The 19,090-nt window shown below is 60.0% G+C and overlaps 1 protein-coding gene across 4 annotated transcripts in view; it reads left to right on the top strand.

The window, feature by feature from the left end:
* The window catches only part of MROH1 (maestro heat like repeat family member 1), a 56,968-nt gene that overhangs the window by 35,903 nt on the left and 1,975 nt on the right, over positions 1–19,090 (top strand). For all 4 annotated transcript variants that reach the window (XM_055800095.1, XM_055800094.1, XM_055800093.1 and 1 more), the window contains 11 exons: positions 1,279–1,433; positions 2,259–2,424; positions 3,206–3,402; positions 10,610–10,747; positions 11,908–12,022; positions 14,060–14,206; positions 15,878–16,066; positions 16,699–16,851; positions 16,972–17,106; positions 17,378–17,480; positions 18,409–18,474. In XM_055800095.1, coding sequence (XP_055656070.1) covers positions 1,279–1,433; positions 2,259–2,424; positions 3,206–3,402; positions 10,610–10,747; positions 11,908–12,022; positions 14,060–14,206; positions 15,878–16,066; positions 16,699–16,851; positions 16,972–17,106; positions 17,378–17,480; positions 18,409–18,474 — 1,564 coding nt within the window. The remainder of the gene's footprint in view (positions 1–1,278; positions 1,434–2,258; positions 2,425–3,205; positions 3,403–10,609; positions 10,748–11,907; positions 12,023–14,059; positions 14,207–15,877; positions 16,067–16,698; positions 16,852–16,971; positions 17,107–17,377; positions 17,481–18,408; positions 18,475–19,090) is intronic.

Below are 19,090 nucleotides of genomic sequence, written 5' to 3'. Positions count from 1 at the left end.
AGATGCTCCAGCAAGGGGCAAGCCCTGGGCGGGAGCATGATGCCCAGCACAGGAAGGGGTCCAGCCCTGATGGAAGAAGGGAGGTGTTTAACCCCCGTCTGTATCAGCTATTGCCCTTGCATCCCTGGCCGGGAGGAACGCTTGCCCCAGAGCTTTTGGGGGCTGTGGCGCCTGACCTTCTTTGTGTCCCATGGGCATGTGCGCTCATGCTCTCCTCCTCCATCCTCGTAGCCGGGGAAGGCTGCTGTGTGGTAGGAGGCGGCTGCTGGCGAGGCCAGCTCCGGTCTGGCTCCCGCTCGAGTTGAGGAGTTCAGAGAAGCTCACTTTACCAGAAGGGCTCAGGCTCCCTGTGAAACCTTTGCAAGCTCTGGGGGAGCCCAGGGTTCCTGGCTGGGAAGCCAGTCTGAGGGCTTAGAGGTGCTGGACACAGAAGGCTTTTTTTGTCTAATCCACTACCTTTTGGGCTAAGCTCCCCCTTTCTCTCGCAGTAATTGGAAACACCAGGTCTCCCGTGACTCCTCGGGCTTGCTTTTGTGCTAGAGCTTCTGCTAAAGTCCTGCTCGCTACCTATTAGCCTCTCTCCTACGCGGGATTGCTCCAGCTTACATGACTCACCTTTCGGTCAGATCCAGTCCAGCCCAGATCCTGAAATCTGAACCGATGCTAAGCCTCGGAGTCGGTGGGGCAGACCCGAGCGCAGCTGGGGACGGAGCACTCGGCTGCTCTGCGCCTAATCTCGGGAATTTGCTGCCAGGCCTGGTCTGCGCGTGAACTTCCTATTTGTCTTAACGTGCGTTTTATGGCTTGTAGCGAGTGCCGAGGTGTCTCCCTGTGTTCAGCTTGAGTTCCTCTTAGGAACTCGCTTGCCGAGCTCCTCTTGCTGCACCCGTGTCGAGGCTGGGCCTTTAGCATGAGCGCCTTGCCGGGAGGCTGTGTCTCGGGGGAGGTGGGGGTCCTTGTTGGATCCTCTTTCCCCTGGGAATACCCTGCAGCCTCCCCTGACACCTGTGTGGCAGGGTGGGGGAGGGTCCTTGAATTCCAGAGAGGTCTGTGGTTCTGCATGCACCCGCCCAGCGAGCAGGGAGACTTCCCTCAACTGTGAGGATGAGCCTGATGGTCCACCCACCCACCTTGTCTCCTAAAGTCCCGTTACCCGCCTGGGCTGCCGTCAAGGGAAGGGACACGGGTGTCCTGGCTGCAGGGACTCTCTGATGGTGACCCCAAGTGCTCAGTATGTCCTGGCCCTCAGCTGGATGCCGCTCTGTTTTCTTCCCACAGGTGCCTGACATCATGAGCATCATCCACAGCAAGCTGGAGGAGGTGGACGAGGAGCACATCCGCAAAGCAGCCCAGCAGACAGTGTATATCCTGGCCTCCCAGCACAAGAGCGTGGTGGTCTCCAGCCTGCTGGGCAGCTCGCTACCCTTTGACAGGTCCTGCCCCACTCTGTCGCGGTGGCCCGGTGCCCGCACGTGCTCTCACGGTGCCTGGGCTTCAGAGCAGCTTTCGCCTAAGCTGCGGATAATCTTTTGGCTGCTTATGCCAGTAATCAGACCCTGCTGGAATTTCCTTTGCACGCTCAAGGATCAGCATGGCCGCTTGCTGCTGGAGCTGCCTTTCGGGGGGCTTGATGGGCTTAGAGGCTCTGGCAGTGCGAACTAGCAAAGCTAGAGAGCCGAGCATGGCTGGGGTGCTTGGTGCTGCTTTACGGAGCCAGCCACCTGCCCCAGAGCTGCTGAGTCAGTGCCAGCCCTGGGCTGAGCCTTGGGCAGATGTTCTCCTCCTCCTCGTACTGTTCCTGCCGCGGCAGGCAGGCTTGCGAACCATACGGGGCAAGGCAGGAGCTGGTATCGGGGCAGCTGTGGGGTTTTGGGGTTGCAGGGCAGCTCTGGATCTTGTCTGAGAGCAGCTGCTGCGTGAGGATCGCCCTGTGCAGCCACTGCTGTCGGGGGAGGCTGCTGCCCAGCCTTGCACTGCACACAGCTCCCACCCAGGACAGCTGTCCGGCCGGGGCTTGCCATTGTTGTGGGCTCCCACTCTCAGTGCCGGCTTTGCCAGCAGCGAGGCACTAGCCACTGTGGCAGTGGGGCTCCTGTCTGGTGTTGATGTGCTCCTCGCCTGCTTTTGTGTGGTGGGTGAAGTGACCCAGGTGTTCCCTGGCGCAAGGAGAGGGCCGATGCTCACTGCCCCTCAAACGAGGGAGTTAATGAGATGGCAGCTGGTGCCAACGCAGCGCTCCCCTCCCTCTTCTCCTCTAGCCACACATGCACCATGTGGAGGTCACTGGCCACCGAGCCCACCCTCACCTCGCAGATCCTGGAGCAGCTCTTGGAGAAGGTGAACAGGGATGTCCCGTACAAGGAGAGCAAGTGCTTCCTGCTGGGGAGTGGATCCGAGCGCATCGCGACACCCCTGCCCTTGGCTGTAAGTGTCCTGCCACTGGCCCTGCCCTGCTCCCAGCCCCGCAGGAGATGCCCTTCCCCACACGGACACCTGGAATGCTTTTTTCATTTCCTTGGCTCGGGGGTTTGTGCCAGGCGTGGACTCTGGAAATAACGCATCGCTGTGTAATGCCTATTAGAGCTAATCCACCGGCTCGTAAAAAGCCTCTCAGGTGTCCATCCTCAAGGGAGACCACTTTGCATTTTATCCCTTCAGAAAAAATAAACCCAGCTTGGCAGCTTTCTAAGCAGTAAAGCAGCTGTGAAAATTTCCTCCTTCTCTGAAGGACCAAATGCAGATGGTACACAATCAGCCACACGGAAAGCAACTCCCCCTCCCCTCCCCACTCTGGTTTTAACACCCCTCTATATTGTGCCGTGTAATTATGGCTTTTTAACTTGGCCGGAATAGGGCTCTGCGAAGGGCTCTGTGTGTGCCTTGTCTTCCTGCCCATAAAACCTGAGCTCTTGGATCTGCTCTCCTTCCCCAGGTACAGACTTCAAACCTCTCCCAGCTGGAAACACCCAGCTTTCCCCAGGAGCAGGGCTTTTAACAGCAGCTCTAGCTCCATCAGAGCCGCGTGTGGGATGCGGAGAGGTTACGCTACGGGTAGATGCCGATGCATTGTTAGACTTGGCGTTGCAGGAAGGAGGGAAAAAAGCCCCCCCGTGCTCTCGCTGGGTTATTTACTAACAGATAGCAGCATGGTGTGGGAGATCCCCTCCTAATCCTCTTCTCCCGCGTGTTCCCCCTCTCTCTCCAGGCCACATGTGCTTTGTATGAGATCATGTCTGCTCCGGAGTCTGGGGCAGCAGTGCTGGGACTCTACCCGCCGCTGTTTGTGACTCTCCTGCTGCGCGTCAGCTGCACCGTGGGTGTTCAGCTACCGAAGAACCTGCAGAGCAGGGAAAGGAGGAGCAGCAGCCACGGCCCGGCCCCTCGGAGCCTCCATCCCTGCAGGTACGGCCAAGCCAGGGCGCTGGGCGGCCGGTGCGGAGGGAACGCGCCGACCCGCCATGTGGAACTCATTTTTGTTTGTACAAACACAATAGTGTGTGCTGTGGCTGTAATCGTCGGGCTGGGTAATAACACCCGGGACATAACGCCTTAGGTATGACGGCCTGACCTCTGGTGCGGTTTGGGCTTGGGGGGGTGTGTGTTTTTGGGGGTTTGGGTTTTTTTGTGTGTGTGTTTTCTTCTTCAGAACACAAACTCTAAATTGGGAAGCATTAAATCAGCCGCCCCTGCAGCCGCAGGGAAAGATGTGCTTTGCAGAGCCGGGGCAGCCACGGTGCCAGAGCTCTGCCAGATTGCGTTCCTGCCGCAGCCTCCCGAAAAACCCTTGCTGGCTTTCAGGAGCGGGTCTTGGCAGGGCCCCCCCAGGGCTGGCTGGGCACGTTGGAGGCAGATGACCATTTCTCGGGGAGGGAGGATGTCTCCGCTTCCCTGAAGGATGAGGAGGGGAAGCTGGAAAGAGCAAACTTTTTGGCTTCGTTGTGTCGATGGCTGCAGCATGTCTCTGTCACAACAAGTTGCTGCCCCTTGAGCGAGCAGCACTGGGCCACGCTGCTGTCTTCTCCCACATACAGGTGGCAGTGCCAAGCCACTGCATCTGCCTTGTCCTCCTGCGGTGCTTTCTGCCTGCTGAGGGATGGGGTCCCAAACAGCCACCACTCGGCTGCTGTGCCCCCCAGCCTGCTTGCAGCAAATGCCTTTGGGTGGCCGCACCGAGAGGCGATGCTGGGCGGGCAGCGGGGTGAGCAGCACCTTTTTTAAAATGTGGGTTCAGGTCCTGGCCTCTCTCTGGGGCTGGCTCATCTAGATTTGAAGAGTGTTGTAAAAATGATTTCTCTTTCCTGAGAGTCCGGGCAGCCTCAAAGGGCCGGTTGCTGAACCCAGGAAAGAGTCACCACAGCTGCTAAAAAATAATCCTCTGCTGAGCCAGGCGGCCCCGTTCAAGCACCGAAGGGTGTCTGCTGGCGCAGGGTGCCCGTGTCAGTCCTGTGCATCTGCCCTCCTTAGAGAGCAAGGATGCTGAAAGGGCCCCTGCATGTGGGGCTTTCCTGGGGCTGCAGCGGAGGTGGTGGCTGCAGCCCTCTGCCAGGTCCAGGTGCGCAGGGTCCATGTCCCCTGTGGGCTCTGCATCCAGTGCAGGCTACTGTTCCACACCACTCCTGAGCCTCGCTCAGACGTGCTGAGCGCCATCAGCTCCCGGAGGTTTCCAGCAGAGCCTTTGCCCTGGGAGAGCTGGGATACCATGAAGACAGAGCCCGTCTTTGGCAAGCTGCAGGGCTCCCCCCTGGGAGCGAGTGGCTGTAGCCCCTGGTGCAGGGGGGGCTGCCGGGCCACTGGATGTGTCCCGTCAATCTGTGCAGGTCCTCAGCTTCTTGTGGGCGTTGGGCTGGATTGGTGCGCAGCGCTGGCTCTCCAGCTGTTGCCTGTGCCCTGTGTGGCTCCGGCTGGGGCTCCTGCGGGGCCTGCCTGTGCCTCGCAGCTCGAAGGGGTTCTTCTTCTCTCCTGCACCTCTGAGCTACCCTGGGGATGCCTTGGTCTGTAGGAGAAAGGATCAGGGCTTCTCTCTTCAGCCTCTGTAGGTGATGTGGATATGAATGAGATACAAACAGTCCTGCTCCTGCACGCGGTGGCTCTGCCTGCCTGGCGACCCTTGTGGAGCTGCTCCGGGGCTGGGCTGGGTGCTGACACGCATCGGTCATCCCAACCGGCCACACTGCCTACTCTGGATGCGGTGTCTGAAGCGGCACCAGTGCCCCTCAGCCTTCAGCCCAACTCCTGGTGGCTCGTCTGCCGCCGCGCAGCCCTGCTGTTGCGACCGGGGGTGCCCTCGTCCTGCAGCCAGCGGTCTGGCTGACCAGCGGGACCGTTAAATCTATGGGGATGTCGGGGTTAAGCCCAGACCTGAGGCAGCGGTGGCAGGAGGTACTGTGGGCTTAGTGGGGCTGGAAGGGCAGGGAGCCCTTCTCTGGAGCTGCTTCTCCAGCTACCTGCTTGCTCCCTCCACTAGCAAAATGTTTACAGGTTCCCCTGGAGCGTGGGTCAGAGCAGTGCAGAGCGCGGGGAGGGAGCTCAGCCCTCATTCTCAGTTTTATCCTCTTGTGGGTTTCCAAACTTGGGTTTTTGACAGGGTATTATTAGTCTTGGGGGGGGAGGGGGGAAGACTGGAGGAGCCCAAAAAGACACCAGACAAAGCAGCTGCGAGCTGAAAGAGCTCTAGCATCGCTTGACGGTTCATTTGTTAAATCCCAAAGGATTGCTTCCTCCCCTGGAAAGGCTGTTTTCTCCCCCCTGAGCGGAGCGAGTGGCGCGGTGGCACTGGGCACGCTGAGCAGCACCCCGCCGTGCTGCTGTGCGCTCCCTCTTCACCTCGGGGAGCTGCCGCTGGCGTGGAGGTGACCTCTCCAGCAGGGAGATGTAATGAGTGGAAGCAGGTTGTTGTGCGGGATGGCAGGGCTGCTATCTGATTAGTGTTTTATTTAGACCACATGTTAGAATAAAATTAAACGAGCCAAATGCATTGGAGGAGCCGGCTGGTTAAGGCCGATCGTGGGTCGCCCTGTGGCGGCATCGCTTCCCGAGCTTGCAGCGCCCGCCCCGTCCCCTTGGGTGTTTTGCATGGCCGCAGACTGTGATGGCTTTGTGCAGGTCCCTGCAGCGGGAGCGGACACTTGCACTGCCTTTGTGGCTTTGGGCTCGTGCAGCCAGAACTGTCTGTTCTCGTCATGCTCTTCCCCCTTAACAGCTCCTGGAAGGGAGGCGTGGGCAGGTCCCAGCCAGACCCCGTGCCATAACGTGGGGAGCACTGAAGGGAACTCGAAGCAACTGGTTGCCTCCCAGGGAAGGAGGTGTCGGAGCCAGGAATGAGTGCTGTTCCTCCAAAAGCGTCTGGACTCCAAACAGCAGAGGGGATACAAAGCAGAGCGTGCTGAACTATTGCTGGGCCCACTGCTCCATCCGTGGAGGGGGGCTGGGGCTGGTCAAGCCCGTGGCCCTCCCCACTGCTGGCCTAGGCTTCTGTCTGGCTGTCTATCCCCAGAGCGAACCATCGGGGTACAAGAGCCCCCCAGGGTCCTTGTTGGGAGAAAAGGCGATGTGCTGGCCAGAAAATCAGTAGGAACCAGCAGCTCTTCAAGGCGGACACCCTAGATGTGGGATGGGGGAGCCCCCAGCCCCTCTCCTGCAGCCCCCAGGGAGCAGCTCTGCCAGAGGCTGGTTCTCTCCTGCCGGCGCCAATAGAGGCAGCCAACTTGGTCCCAGGCTTTGCGGGGTGAAGCTGGGCAGGATTGGTCCAGAGAGGTTTCTCACTGGTCTGAGCCCACGGCTTGCATTGCTAGGGCTGGCCCAACCGTGGGTGTGCTGGCGACGCTCCGCCTCACTCCACTGGGACCGCAGTCGGTGGGTCACATGCAGCGTGTGTGCCCTCAAGAAGGGAAGAAGCTTCCTTTGTCGCCGCTCCCCAGACATGGCCGGCGGGCAGGCGCTCTGCTGGCTTTCTCAGTGCCGCTTCTCATCTCCCCGCCTGATCTTGCAGGTGTTGGTACGGAGCCCCCGTGGCCGGGCTGTGTGTTGGTGACGCTGCCGGCTTTCGGGGAGCCCGGAGAGGTGCTTCGTCATGCTGGCTCCTGCCAGAAATCTTCAGGGCCTGACTGGAGGGGCAGGGGATAGCACGTGGCTCTGCTCAGAGCCCTGTTTTCGCTCCTGCCACGTGGGTGCAGGCAGGCGGCTGCGTGCCCGTGAAGCCAGCGCTGACGGATGGAGGGGGAGCAGCCTTTGTCCAACGCGCAGAAAAACCGCGGGGATGTGAAATTCCAGCCTTGTCCCAGGAGCTGGTTACAATATCAAAGTAATTTCCTGTACGCGTTTTGAATTCTAAGTCTTCATGATATTTAAATGCCAAAGAGAGATGGTAAAGGTGAATATGATAGCTTGGCAGGAAAGGGAGGCTGGAAGACATGGGCTTTTGTTGGAAAGGAAGGAAGTGTCTATAGGACACTGTGGAAAAAGCAAACCTTGTGAATGAGCGGCTTTCGCCATCTGTCATGCAGGAGCAGCCTCTGGTTGTGTGGGGGCTTAACCTGCTGCACTCACCTTGGGCTTTTTAGCTCTTGTTAAGGAGCAGGAGAGTCTGGAGCAGCAGGCTGGGAGCCGAAATATCGGGGAGCTTCGAGCAGAGTGGGAATCCTGCAGTGGCGTGCAGGGGCTTTGCCGGGAACAATCCCTCCTGAGGAGCCACCCAGAGCACTGGGCTGGTGCTGGGACGTCGCCTGTCAGAGCCTGTCCACAGGCAAGGAGCTGGTGGGCATCTGCTGTCCATGAGCATCTGCCGGGAGGCTTTCTGTTGCTGTTCTCCTACATTGCAAGAAAATAAATGCCACTGCAGCTTTCTTGGACTACGTGACAGGTTCACCTGTGTGCAAGCATTGAGTTTTGAGGCTTATGGAGTTTTCTTACTCTTCAAAAATGTCAGTGGTCCTCATGCTGCTGCAGGAGGGGAGGTCTCCAAAGCTGGAGTGCAATTCAGGTTGGGCTTTGGGGGTGGTGGGCTCCCTGCCAGCAAGGGCGAAAACCCCAGGAACGGGCTGAAAGGACTGGAGATGTAGCGAATAATCAGACCAGAATTAGGTGGACCTCGTCTTGGGGCAGGGAGACTGGCTTGGTGTTCTTACCTGCAGCGCTGCATCCAGCTCTGGGGCCCCCAGCACAAAAAGGACACGGACCTGTGGGAGCGGGGCCAGAGGAGGCCATGCAGATGCTCAGGGGGCTGGAGCACCTCTCCTGCGGGGACAGGCTGAGAGAGTTGGGGTGGTTCAGCCTGGAGCAGAGAAGGCTCCGGGGAGACCTTGGAGCACCTCCCAGTACCTGAAGGGACCCACAAGAAAGCTGGGGAGGGGCTTTGTACAAGGGCCTGTAGCAATGGGACAGGGGGAACGGCTTTAAGCTGGAAGAGGGGAGATTTAGGTCAGATATCAGGAAGAAATTTGTTACTGTGAGGGTGGTGAGGTGCTGGTACAAGCTGCCCAGAGCAGCTGTGGGTGCCACATCCCTGGGAGCTCAAGGCCAGGCTGGACGGGGCTGGGAACAACCTGGTCTGGTGGGAGGTGTCGCCCATAGCCATGGGTAGGACTGGGGGGTCTCTAAGGTCCTTTCCAACCCAAAGTGTTCTGTGGTTCTGGGGCTGGGTGGCCCCAGTGCAGTGGCAGCGTGCAGTGATGATTTCTGCCCTAGGGAGAGCGTGCCCCAGGGGCATGCTGTGGGCAGAGGTACGGCCACGTATCTGCTGAGCAGCAGCACTGGCGGAGCTCTGCTGTGTGGGACCCACTCTGCAGGACCATATGGCTCCTGGGGAGCGGAGCTGCCGGGCTGGCAGAGCCGGCATGTGTCTGGCTCTCCTGCTCCAAACAGGCAGTAGTAGGTGAAGTACGCACCACACCTCCCCACCAAATGAACTGCCGCGATGAAAAAAAAGAGCCTGGTTTTTATTCCAGGCTGCTGGAAGGGATTTTTGAGGTCAGAGACTTGCACTGTTGGAAGGACCTCTCTAAATGGAGCCGCTGCACGTCACTTGGCCCTTTCAGCCATGGCTGACGGGAAGGAAGGGCTCAGCCAGCGTGGGAGCTGCGTGCCCTGCAGCAGCTCGGGCTGCCTCTGGCTGGGCGAGAAAACTCGGAAGGCCTGGGCAGCCAGACTCCGGAACAGTGAAACCAGGACTGTTACGTAGACTGGCAGATTGGCACGGACAGATGGTGGAAGAATGCTTCCACCTAAGGTTTTCTTTAATTAGTAATTAATTCCTTGTTGTCCTGTAGTCTTCGTGATGCAGGGATGCTTAAAGGATGCTGGAAGACTCTCTGCCAGCCTGGGCTCTTCCCAAGAGCGGAGCAAGCTGGCGCAGCAAGCATTCGTGCTTCCGCTTTTCCGTTTGCCGTGGCTAGTGGAGCCCAGTGGCTGCTCTGTGGGCTCACCCGGATCGGTTTTGCAGGGCAGACCTGAGGGTCCTGCACTATCCACCCCAGGGGTCCATACCCTGCTGCCTGACTGGCTACCATGTGCCCCCTGCACCAGAGCGGTGCAGGACCAGCCAGCTCCTGCTCTGGCTCACAGGGGATGCAGCGCAGGTCTCTTGCTTTGCGCGCTAGACGTGGCTGTGCCAAGCAGAAAAGCAAACCTGCGTTCTTCTACTTGTTTCCTTTCCTGCTCCTCACGATTTTGTCGTGGGCAGGTGCTCGGCTTTGGCCCTTAAGGATGCTCTGCTTGGGGGAGCAGGTCCTCTGGGTGCTTTTGCTGGAGAACCCCAGCCCCAGCTCCTGATAAAACAGATGAGTGTGGTACAAAACTGCCCAAAGCCTCAGGTCTGGTGTGGCGAGGTGCATTGCCTGTGTGTACGGTGGTCAGGGCTCATTTTCTGTTGTTAGTCTCAACTTGGGCTGTGCCAGACGTGTGACTGGGTGTCCTTCATTAAGGCAAGCCGGGCTCTGTGGGGCTCCTGCAGCTGCTGGAGGACGTGGCTGCAGTGGAACCCTGTGGTTGCCTTCACCCTCCAGCCTCCTGGGGCTTGGCGGGGGTGGCGGTCCCTCCAAGCACTGGTCCCTTGTCACGGCAGCTTGGCCCGTCCCTACAAGAAGCCAAAATAGCAGGAATACAGCTCATAAGCTGCAAGACCTTCGTGTGGAGACGCTCCTACTAAATGATGTTTTCTTTGTGTGTGTGGTAACTACATTCCTCTTGCTTGTATTGAAGGCTAAGATTTATCCATTGCTAATATTTGTTTTGTTTTGACAGGATAATGTATGTTTCCCATATGCTGCTCTGTGCTCACAGCAAAATAATCCCTACCTATAAAATATTAATGCAAAAAACCCCTCCTTAAAGTAGTTCTGGACTTCTTTACTTTTCAGTCTATTGTCTTGGATCACTTTAACGGGAAACGTCACAGCATAAATGGAAGTAGCAGTGAGTTATGGGCTCGCTCACTCCAGCTAAAGCCCTCGCATAACTCATCCCGTCCTCAAGCACCTGAACGCCTCCCGCGTGTCCCCGCACTCCCCGGGCAAGAGGTTCCCTTGCCCGCCACCCCATGACCTGCCGCCACGGGCAGGGCTGCAGGCAGGGCAGGCAGCCCACCCGGACCTGACCGCCGTGCTTCTCTCCCCAGCTGTGCCGTGGAAACACTGAAGGTCATGCTGGCCCGGGGGGGCAGCGAGGAGGTGGCCAGGGCTGTGGGCAACGCCGGCGGCTGGGAGCTGATGGCAAGTCCGGAGAGGCACCACGATGGGATCGCCGTGCTCGCCCGGTAAGGTGGTGGTGCCACACACTGGTTCGCCGCTATTCCCTTTAGTTTTGGTGCAAGAGCTGCACCGCGGCTGTTGGGAGTGGGACAGCAAGCGGGGAGGGGGAGCTGCAGTGCCCGCCGGCTGGTGGTGCTGCCATGCCTGCTGCCCCTGCTGCCCCAGCACGCCCCTTGCTCGGGCTGGGTGGCAGCTCTCCAGCCACGTCACCCAAACCTTCACTGCCCTCAGCTGCTCTGCTGTGCTCTTGCCACAGCTCAGGCTCCCTGTTCCCTCCTAACCAAGGTGTGACGGACACTAAAAGGTTTCGGATAGAAACTTCTCACCCCCCCCCCTTTTGCTGCTCCTGAAATGTCCTTGTGGTTCATTGAGTATAGCAGCAGCATTTGATCCCTGCAGACGGCCGGCTGGGCTGCCTGTCCTTCCCACCGCAGCTGCGCAGCCTGGTGCCAGCGGCAGTGAGCTTGGCACGAGTCGGCGAGGCCGAGGGACAGCCACAGACCATAGTTCGGTTCGGCGGAGCCTGGTTCAGCCGGGGACTTCACTGTCCCTCCACCCAGGGCTGTTAATAGCTCTTGGATGGCCACGGAGGAGATGAGCGGTTTGGGATTTTCCAGTATTTGCAAAAGTGCTTTATTGAACCTCCCAAACACTTGAGAGCGTCTCATCCAAAACAAAACCCGTCCCTCCTGGCCCGGGTCTGCCAGAACAGGCTCCTGCCAGGGTGCCCAGCACACATCAGGCATGGGCTGAGGTCCTGCCCTGCATTTCTGAGCGAGTGGGTGGTAGGAGGGGACAATGCCAGGCCAGGGCCACCGGCTTTTCTGTCCCGGATGTCAACATGTGTTTCTGCACAGCAGCAGGACGCAGAGGCGCGAAAGGCGGGACTGCCTGAGGCTCCGCTGCTGCTCAAAGTGCCCCAGGCTGCAGCTGCCCACCCTGTGCATGGGAAGTGGCGGTGCCCAGCAGAGGCACGTTGCAGCAGCCCACTGGTGCCCCACGGCTTGGGGCTCGGTGCCAGCACCTCGCTGTGCTTGGCAGTTTTCAGACCTCTGGGCAGGGGGGTCTCACCAACCACTTTGAAGCCCCCCCGGGGTCCGGAAGCCACCTGTAGCCCCGAGTGCAGCCAGGCGGTGTGGGTGACACATGCCACTTCTCTTGGTAGTGCGATGGCACGACACGCCGGCCCCCGGCTCCCCTTGATCGTGAAGAACCTTATCCCGACGCTGAGCAGCGTCTTTGACAGCCAGAGAATCACCACCACCGCCTTCTTCGCCGAGGTGAGCAGGGGGCATCGCGGGGAGGTGCAGCGTGGCCGAGCCACCGCTGCAGGGTGGCCCTTGGCCATCCGCCCAACTCTCCCTGCCTGGCTGGAGAGCAGCTGGGACGAGGGTTACGCGGCAGCAGGGCTCTGCCTGTCCTCCTCGGCTTCCCGACCCTCTGGTAGAGGGGATGGCAGAGAAGCGCTCGCAGGAGTCCAACTCTGAACACATCACCGCCATGAGCCAGCAAACCGTAACTCCGTCCTTACGTACCACCCTGAGGAATGAAGTGACTCAAGTCCTTTCCCCTCGCCGGCAGCGCAGCCAGCAGACTGTAACACTATCTCTCCGTACATACCACCTTAAAGCCCTGGGCCACTCGAGGAGTTTTTGTTACATAAAGGAGCACCTTATGCCAACAATGCAGAACTATATCCCCCCTTATAAACCACCTTTTAAATTCTCAGCTGCTTAAGCAGCCTGGGATTAAGGCACTGTTTTTATTTTCTGTTTGGCTGGGGGAGCTGCTGGCCCGGCTCCTGGAGCCTGTCCCAGAATCTGCTTTAGTTTTGGAGTGTGGTTGGCTCTCTGCATCCTTAAAGGGTTTAAAATAGCAGCTTTGCCTCACCGTGGAGCTGGAGGGGAAGGAAGCAAATGCCTGTGTCTCCCTCTCTCTCAAAACTGATGAGGTGAGAGCGCAGTCCCTTTTCTCTCGGCCGTGCCAGTGACGGAGATGACAGAGGGGAAGCAAGGAGGGGAACGGCCACAGGGCCGGCGCAGCGAGAAGATGGGCAGCACGGGGCCGGTGTTCGGCAGCCTCTGCTCCCCCAGCCTCTGGGGGTCCCCTGCACGGTGGCAGAGGTGCAGCTGCCCCCTCAGGATAGCTGTCACTGCCCCATCCCAGCAAGATGGGGGGCTCCGTGCCAGCCCATGGGACCCAGGAGGATGCCACTGGTGGCTGCCCGCAGCCCTGGCTGCCCACAGCCATCCAGCCCCAGCTCTGTGCTCGCACAGCGGTGCCTGCCTGTGGGTCAGGCTCTGGGGTTCTGGGTCTTGTGTCGTGGGTCCCTCTGGGCTCCTGGCCTCCCAGTGGTGCCAGCAGGTGACTGGGCACACATGGGGAGTCCCCTGCCGCAGCTGGAGGCCGGAGGGGAGCTCTGGGGAGAGGGAGTGACCACACCAGGGCAGCCACGCTGGCACCCACGAACCCAGAAGTGCCCCTTCAGCACTGGGCTCCTGCTGGACCCCACCGCTGCTGGTGGCTAAGCCTCTGCTCAGTAAAGCACAGCCTGATCCATCTGGGAGGAGCCGAGCCCCACCGGTGAGGGCCAGCGATGCTCCTTGGAGCACATCCCGCTCCCGTATGTGGCTCTCCCCACCACCCAGGGGCTTGGCTGGAGGGTCGGCAGGAAAGCAGCTCTGCCATCTCCAGCCAGGTGTCCTGCATGTGTCTCCTTGAGCTCCTGCCTGGCCGGCTCCTCCCAGAGCGCTCCGGGAACCGGGAGCTGCTCGCCAAAATCGCTGTTTCTGCTGCTCAGTGCTGGGGATGCTGCCGGGGGCTGTGGGGGCTGCGGCTGCCCCTGCACCGCTCAGGAAGGGCAGCTGGCTGTGCTGCTGGCCACCCCACAGCCCAGGGGATGCACTTTGGTCCTCTGGCGCAGTCAACACCCCAACTTCTTCATAGCCCAGCCCATCGCAGCTGGCAGGCGATCGATCTCAGGGCAAGGATTCAGCTTTCATGTAGGTTCTGTGGGTTTCTCCCAGCTGTCGGTGCTCACCCGGGCTTCCCCCTTTTTCCCAACTTGGGGTCCTCAGTTTTCTCAATTTACATGTTACAAATTGTTACAAATTCCCTAAATCTGAGTGGCGCAGGGGCTGTGGGTTCCCCTAGCATGCAAATATGGAGCGAGGGCCTGAGGGGAACCAGGGGGCAAAGCAACTCTCCTGGGGGTCTTCCCCAGTGTAAAGGAATAAGAGTGTCTGAAGCCTGGCCATCATCTCCCTTGTGGTTTGTGTGGCGCCTGTCCTGTTGATGCTGAGACTCTTCTGCTTTAGCTCCTCAATAGTAACGTGGTGAATGACCTGATCCTGCTGGAGACCATGATGGATAACATGACGGGGAGGCAGAAGGACAGCTGCATGTTGGTGCGGATGCTAGCGCTCCGGGGGCTCGGCAACATCGCCTCTGGCTCGCCAGATAAGGTGAGAGTGAGCGTGGTGCTGCTCAGCCGGGGAGTCCTGGCCGAGGCTTGGTGGGAATAGGAGGCAGGAGATGCTACCATCTACCAGGAGATGCTGCTCATCAAAGACAGGGTGGGTGCTGGGGTGGCTGGTGGCCCTGCCTACTTGCCCTTTGGCTACTGCATCTGCCTACTCCAGAACCGTGGTGACAGTGGTCCTGTGCATCCCTACCTCTGCAGGCAGGCGCTGCTCTGGTTCAGACTTCTGAGTGCTTTAGGAGACACCTTTATAAAAGCCTGGCTTGGGAGGAAAGCCTGGTCTCCTCGGGGGAGGCTGGCTGGCCTGAACAAGCCAGCTCACCCGTGGAGCTGCCCACGCAGGCAGCAGCATCGTGCCTGTGCAAGACCTGCGAGCCCATCGCTCTTCCCTGCTGCTGCGGTGGTTTTGCTGGCCAAGAAATGGATCCTTAAAAGCAAAGCGGTCCCCTGTCCCAGCAACAGGGTTCAGGCAGGCAGGAGTCGGTATCCCCACTCTCCGAAGTGCTTACTCTGCGGAGCACCCTGTGGGGAGGGCAGGCACAGGGTGCTCTGTGCTCGCAGCTCTTCACCTGGAGGATGCGTGGTGGTCCAGGTGCACCTCGCAGCCAGGACGCCGTGGCTGACCCCCCCTTTCCTGCCCAGGAGAGGAGCCGATGCCACAAACCCTGCAGATGTGGGAGCATCGGGCTGCCTGGAGCTGCCGGCCCAGCCCCGCAGCTCTCCGTACCCGACAGCTGATTGGCGGCAGTGGGGGGCTTGGCAGGCACCCCGCTCCTGTTCTTGACTGTGCCAAAGCCCAGGAAGAGGTCACGGTGGGCCAGCCCAAGGCAGGCGATACACTACCGTGATCTGCTGCTAAAATATACATAGCTACTAAAAATACCATTCTGTTGGCATATCCCAGTCGGAGCCGCCGCTCTACCAGCATCTGGCACTCTGAGCTGCGAGCGCTGCCTTGGGGAAGCGAGAAACCGGGAGTGCTCAGTGCAGCCCGGCGAGGATGAGGAGGGCAGCGCAGAGCCCGTGCAGTTGCAGTTGGGGTGTTGGCAGAGATGAGCTGTCGCCGGCTCCACCGCTCACCCCAGCCGGAGTGCAACCGCCTTTCCAGCCCCTTGGGAGAGCTGCGGATGCTCCTGTCTGTGATCCGCTGGGGCAGCCGGGAGCAATGCCGGGCAGGTGCAGGTCTGGGAGGGCTCCAGGGCTCCTACCGTCCCCAGGTGGCTCAGGGACAGCGGTCTGTCTGTCCATCCTTGTGCCTTCCCAGCTACGCTCCGTAAGCCATGGGTAGCATGGCTTAGTTTGCAAAGCCGAGCACTTAGAATTAAGTGATGGCAGACTTAACGTGGCTTACGCAAACTGAATTTCCCCCTTTGCTGTGTATGCACCAGCTCTGATTACACAGTGAAATACTGCGTTGATGGTTCCAGCGGGAGGGGAACTGGTGACTGTGGTAAGCGGTTACCACGTGCAGTAACTGGCCTCTGCAGAAGATGCTTTACCCGGGGCAGTCGTAATTTAAGTTTTCTTTCAGCTCTTTCTGGCTGGAAGGGCAGCATGGGGCAGGAGCCTGCTGCGAAGCACCCAGGGGACGTGTCCCTGCCAGCCCCCTGTCCTTGCCCTGCCAGGACCACTTTTCTTGCCGCTTCCCTTGCAGGTGAGGAAGCACGGGGCCACGCTCCTGGCGTCCATGGTCAATGGCATGGATGACAAAGACGACCCGCACAACCTGGTTGCGCTTGAGGCCATGTCCAGTCTCTCCAAGCTCCTGGATCATGTAGAGGAGAGAGACATCCAGTCCATGCTCCTCCACATCGCCATCAGGATCCGGCCCTTCTTTGACAGTGTAAGGCAGCGCCCTGGCTGTGCCAGGCAGGGCAAGCTCGTGCCTTTGCCCGGCACGTCTGAAATGGCTCCTCTGCCGAGCCAGCGCCTGCTTAACAGGGGACACGTGCGCAGGTGCTGCGGGGCACATCCCTGGGGCTGGGGAAGGAGGTCTGGGAGCTCAGTGCTGCCTGTGTAAGGACACAGGGTGGTTGGGAAGCGGAGGTGCCCATTGCATGGGCTGTTGGACCTTGATTTCACCAGGTAGCGGGTGTGGGGTTGAGCCAGAGCTGGTTTGTGCGGGTGTCCTGGGGCAGAGTGAGGCCGGGGAGAGGGGAGAAGTTGTCCGTGGGTGTCCCAGCCGTCCCAGCCATGGGCAGTTTTGGTATTTCCTGGTGAAGAACCATCTAAAGTGGTTTTCAAAAACAAACAGAAAAGCTGAGGTCCTGCAGCTGAAGAGCAGGGCAGCCAGGGAAGGAGGTGCCAAGGGTTCAGGACAGACGGCAGCGTTTCTCCTGCTGCTCTGAAGCCCTCCAACCTGAGAAGCAGGGTGATGGGTGGTGGGAACAGCCATGCCAGTCATATCCCCCAAGGCAGGAGATACCTAGTGCAGATCGGTTCCCGCTGGACCCTGCTCATCCCCTCTGCCCACAGGAGCAGCCTGACCTCCGCCAGTCATCCATCGTGCTTTTTGGCAACCTGACCAAGTTCAGCGAAGACAACTGCGAAGTCTTCTTTGAGCAGATCCTGAACGGGCTGGTGACACTGCTGCTGCACCTCCAGGACCCGAAGCCGGAGGTTGTCAAAGTGAGTGCCCTGCTGCCCGCTTTGGCTGGCTGGAACAGGGGTCCTCTGCCTCAGCGCAGGGATCCTGCGAGGTGCTGAGCTCTCGAGTGCACGCTGCAGCCTCCCCTCTCTGTGCTGCAGGCCTGCAAGTTTGCTCTGCGCATGTGCGGCCCCAACATGGGCTGTGAGGGGCTCTGCGACATGTTCCTCAACCACCTGCGGGAAGACAGGAGCCTGCACTACGGCGAGTTCATGAACAACGTCTGCAAACACCTGGTGAGCAGCCGCCAGTGCCCGTGGCACCGGTGCCGGCACTGCCCACGGGGCTTGGTGCAGCCTGGCAGGGCTCAGGCAGGGGCTGCTGGTCCATAAGGTCCTCAGGGTCCTGCCCTTGCGTCCCCACTGGGCACTTTTCCAGGCTCAGGTGTGTTCCTGGGCTGCCCTCAGCCTCCCCGGGAGCTCCTGGCTTCCAGGAGATGGTGCCAGTGCTGCAGGCAGCCAGTCTCATGTCCTGCGTGACTTGTGCGGTGGCTCTTTCTCTCCTTAGATGCAGACCTACCCTGAGATGCTCAACCGCCTGATAGTAACCAACTTGTTCTACTTCAAGAGCAACTGGGTGGACATTCGAGCGGCAGCACCCATGTTCATCGGTGAGGCTGCTGGGGCCCCACTCCCAAGCTGCTCCTCAGGCTTTGCGGGGGTGTCCACTCCCCAGATGGTGTGCACACCTGTCCCTGTTGTCCCAGGAATGCTTTTTGTCCCTGGCTTTGCTGAGAGGGCACTGGTAACGGCCAGGTCATCTGGTGCTCCCGTGTCCCGCGGAAGCAAGGCCTGCACCTTGCCGTGCCCGGCCTGGGGACGGGTGCATGTGCCATGTGCCCCAGAAACTTCTCTCCAGCCATGTGCCGCTGATGCTGGTTGGGTGCACAGTGTCTGCATGACCAGCCGAGGTGGAAAGCATGTGGCCAGGTCATGCCGTGGTTTGGGTGGCCGCCTGCCATGGGCAGTGCCTCTACAGACCCTGGTTTGCAGCAGGAGTGGGCTGCCTGCAGGCTGCACAGATGATGCCCTCTATGGGGCCTGGACCAGCTCGGTCCATCGCTGTAGAGGTCTCCAGGGTCATTGTGCAGCAGGCAGGTGAGGTGAGCAACGCGGCCAGATGAGCTGCCTCAGCTCCGTGTATTGCTGTGGTTCCTTCTTTCTGGGGAGGGAGGGTCGTACCCAGCCTTGCTTTTACCCCTTGGGGATGGTGCGTGTGTGGAGGTTTTGCTGCTCTCAGCACAGTGCCGTGCTTGGATGTGCCCTGTGATGCTCTAGGATAAGTTGCTAGAGCTGCAGGCAGCAGAAACACTGGCAGGCATCTCCTTGGGGTGCATGTTAGGGTGCTGCACGTACAACAGCCATGATGGCCCTTCCCTGAGCGGTTGTTGTGGGGTTTCCATTGAGCCCCCGCACCAGGCGCTGACGCAGCGGTGAGCGAGCTGGCGCCTGGCAGCGTGGCACCATTACCTGTCTCCTCAGATGTGGGGCTCCGTGGTGGAATCCAGACCGAGCCCTGACTCTGAAATTCTTCCTCAGGCTTCCTCGTGCTGCATGTGGACGAAGACCACTGTCAGCAGGTGGACCTGGACCAACTAATTTCGGGTGAGTAGGTGCTGCCACCCGCGGTGTTCGCTGCTGGGGAGCGGGGACTTGCCTCTGCCCACTGGAGCTGGAGCTGAGCCCCACGAGACACGGCTCCCAGGCTCTGCCACTGCTGTGCCCGAGGCTCCCGCTCAGCCCTCCGGGATGGGACAGCCTGGGGCAGCCCCCTGCACCCCGCCAGGACCGGCCATTGCAGAGGAATGAGGCTACAGCAGGATCCCACTCCCTCCCAGATGCACGGGTGCAGTGAGATCCAGTGTTGGCCCCCAGGCAGCCCCCAGCTGCGTCCCGGGGGAGCTGGGGGACGTGAGGAATGTCCCTGACCCCCCGGTCAGCACAGGAAGCCAGAGCTGTGGCCAGGGCAGGCCCAGCCCCTGCAGGCAGCAGGGCTGGGAGGGGCCGGGGCTGGAAAGCCACGGTGCTGCGAGGGGCTGAGCGGTCAGAATCGTAGCATCGTTTAGCTTGATGCTCAAGCTCAACTGTTACCTCAGTGCTGCCAAGCCTGCTGCTAAACCCTGCCTCCAAGGCGGCGGTGGGATGCTGAGCCGGCATTTGCTTTGCACCCCGCGGGCACCCCAGGGCCAGGGTGGCAGCTCGGCCAGGAGCGGGGTCTGCT

Source organism: Falco peregrinus, chromosome 3, assembly GCF_023634155.1.
Source record: "Falco peregrinus isolate bFalPer1 chromosome 3, bFalPer1.pri, whole genome shotgun sequence".
NCBI classification, from domain to species: Eukaryota; Metazoa; Chordata; class Aves; order Falconiformes; family Falconidae; genus Falco; species Falco peregrinus.
Note: the sequence above shows the minus strand (reverse complement) of the source record. Positions and strands in the feature narration are given on the sequence as shown.